The sequence below is a fragment of the Austrofundulus limnaeus genome, unplaced genomic scaffold (assembly GCF_001266775.1).
Source record: "Austrofundulus limnaeus strain Quisiro unplaced genomic scaffold, Austrofundulus_limnaeus-1.0 Scaffold332, whole genome shotgun sequence".
In the NCBI taxonomy this organism is placed as follows: Eukaryota; Metazoa; Chordata; class Actinopteri; order Cyprinodontiformes; family Rivulidae; genus Austrofundulus; species Austrofundulus limnaeus.
This window is the reverse complement of record NW_013952734.1, coordinates 361,965-363,509: the sequence shown is the minus strand read 5'-3', so window position 1 is coordinate 363,509 and position 1,545 is coordinate 361,965. Positions and strand designations below refer to the sequence as shown.

Genomic DNA, 1,545 nt, shown 5'->3' with positions numbered 1-1,545 from the left:
TTTGATCCAAACATTGGTAATGTCTGACTGGGCCTCGTGTCACTTTATGTTCAACAAAGTGGGGACCGAGGTCAAAAAGATTAAGAACCCCTGGTTTAACCTACATATTTGCTACAGGGCTGCATTGAAAAATGTTAGGATTCTCCATACCATTTGGCTGGTCTTCCATTTCCTTACCATTTGTTCCACAAACTTTGCAGTTTCATATGATCTATTACGAGCTACTCAAACCCAGTTATAACCTGRATTTCTTTTAGTTCTAGTATTTACACAAATGAAATTGTACATTCATATTTATCTAAATACCTTAACAGCTTGTGCGTTCAAACACTAACCTGTGAGTGTCCTTCCAAGGTTAAACTGGCGAGTTTTATGGCCACAATGCCAACCTCTTGACACTTTATATGCTCCAGTGACTGGGTGAGCAAGTTCTGCAAGCACCCCGTCAACTCCTGGAACCCAACCATCAATGCCGGCTACAAGAGGGGAGTTAATGTTAGGATTAATTTAGATCCTGAAACACTCATTAAGTTTGAAAGGTGCGTGTGTGTGTAAATAATACAAAAACAAAACAAAAAAACATAGAAAGGACTACCAGGGTCACGTTTGTTTCTTTTTTCTTCTTCTTCTTCTTTTTTTGTAAACTTGACTTAAGTGGTCGGAGGATCTTGGCACAGTAACTAGCCATCCAGAAGACTATGCTTACAGTCTGTGCAAGACAACAATATCATAAGGTGTTTAATTCAGACACAAATATAAAAAGTGTGTGTGTGTTAGAGAGAGAAAAAGTATTTTACCTCAACAAAGAAGATTAGATTTTCTAATAAGGAGGGATGGGTTTTTAATTTGCTTCCTTTAATTTCCAATAAATCTCCTTTGCATTTATCTAATATTTCTGTAAAAAAGAAAAAAGCAAAACCATAAAGCACATAAAACAGGATAGTGTTCATTACCATTGTAGGTTTTTTTAGACATCCAGGACATGGAGGATCCTAAGTGGTTTTAAAACCAAGCATGTTTATTACTGTAAAAGAAATCCATTGTTGGCTTACCCTGAAGCTGAATGACTAGTGATTTAAAAATATTACAGATCTGAGTCTGAAGCTCTGACGACTCATCTAAGAAGTAAAATCAGGAAGAGGCAAACAGAAATTAGAATGTACACTCATCATCTGGATTTCATGTGCAGGTCAAGTCCTCTTACCCAATCCGGTGGACTCCAGCTCCTGGAGGTAGACGGAGAGCTGMAGGGCTGCAGCCTGACACTGACAGCTGCCACTGGACAGGGCCGAGGCCAGGCGAGTGGAGGGGGGGCCCAAGAATGGATACTGTTAAAAACAACAAATCTTTGTTTGCTCATAAACTAATGGTTTAGGGTTCCTACACATTTAAAAATTTTTAATTTTAGACTTCCTAAATAATTTCTTTTTCTAAAGTTTGTATCTTTTTGTAGATGTTTCTTAGTAGGGATGTCCCGATACCACTTTTTCACTTCCGATACGATACCGATATTACAACTTTGAGAAATGTCCGATACCGATATTG

The 1,545-nt window shown here is 38.1% G+C and overlaps 1 protein-coding gene across 1 annotated transcript in view; it reads right to left on the bottom strand.

Annotated features, from left to right (window-relative positions):
- naa25 (N-alpha-acetyltransferase 25, NatB auxiliary subunit) overlaps positions 1-1,545 on the bottom strand; it is a 61,376-nt gene that overhangs the window by 7,426 nt on the left and 52,405 nt on the right. The window contains exons 19-23 of the mRNA XM_014022490.1: positions 1,205-1,328; positions 1,053-1,118; positions 798-895; positions 596-709; positions 336-476 (exon numbers count right to left, since the gene is read on the bottom strand). Of these exons, the coding sequence (XP_013877944.1) occupies positions 336-476; positions 596-709; positions 798-895; positions 1,053-1,118; positions 1,205-1,328 (543 nt within the window). The remainder of the gene's footprint in view (positions 1-335; positions 477-595; positions 710-797; positions 896-1,052; positions 1,119-1,204; positions 1,329-1,545) is intronic.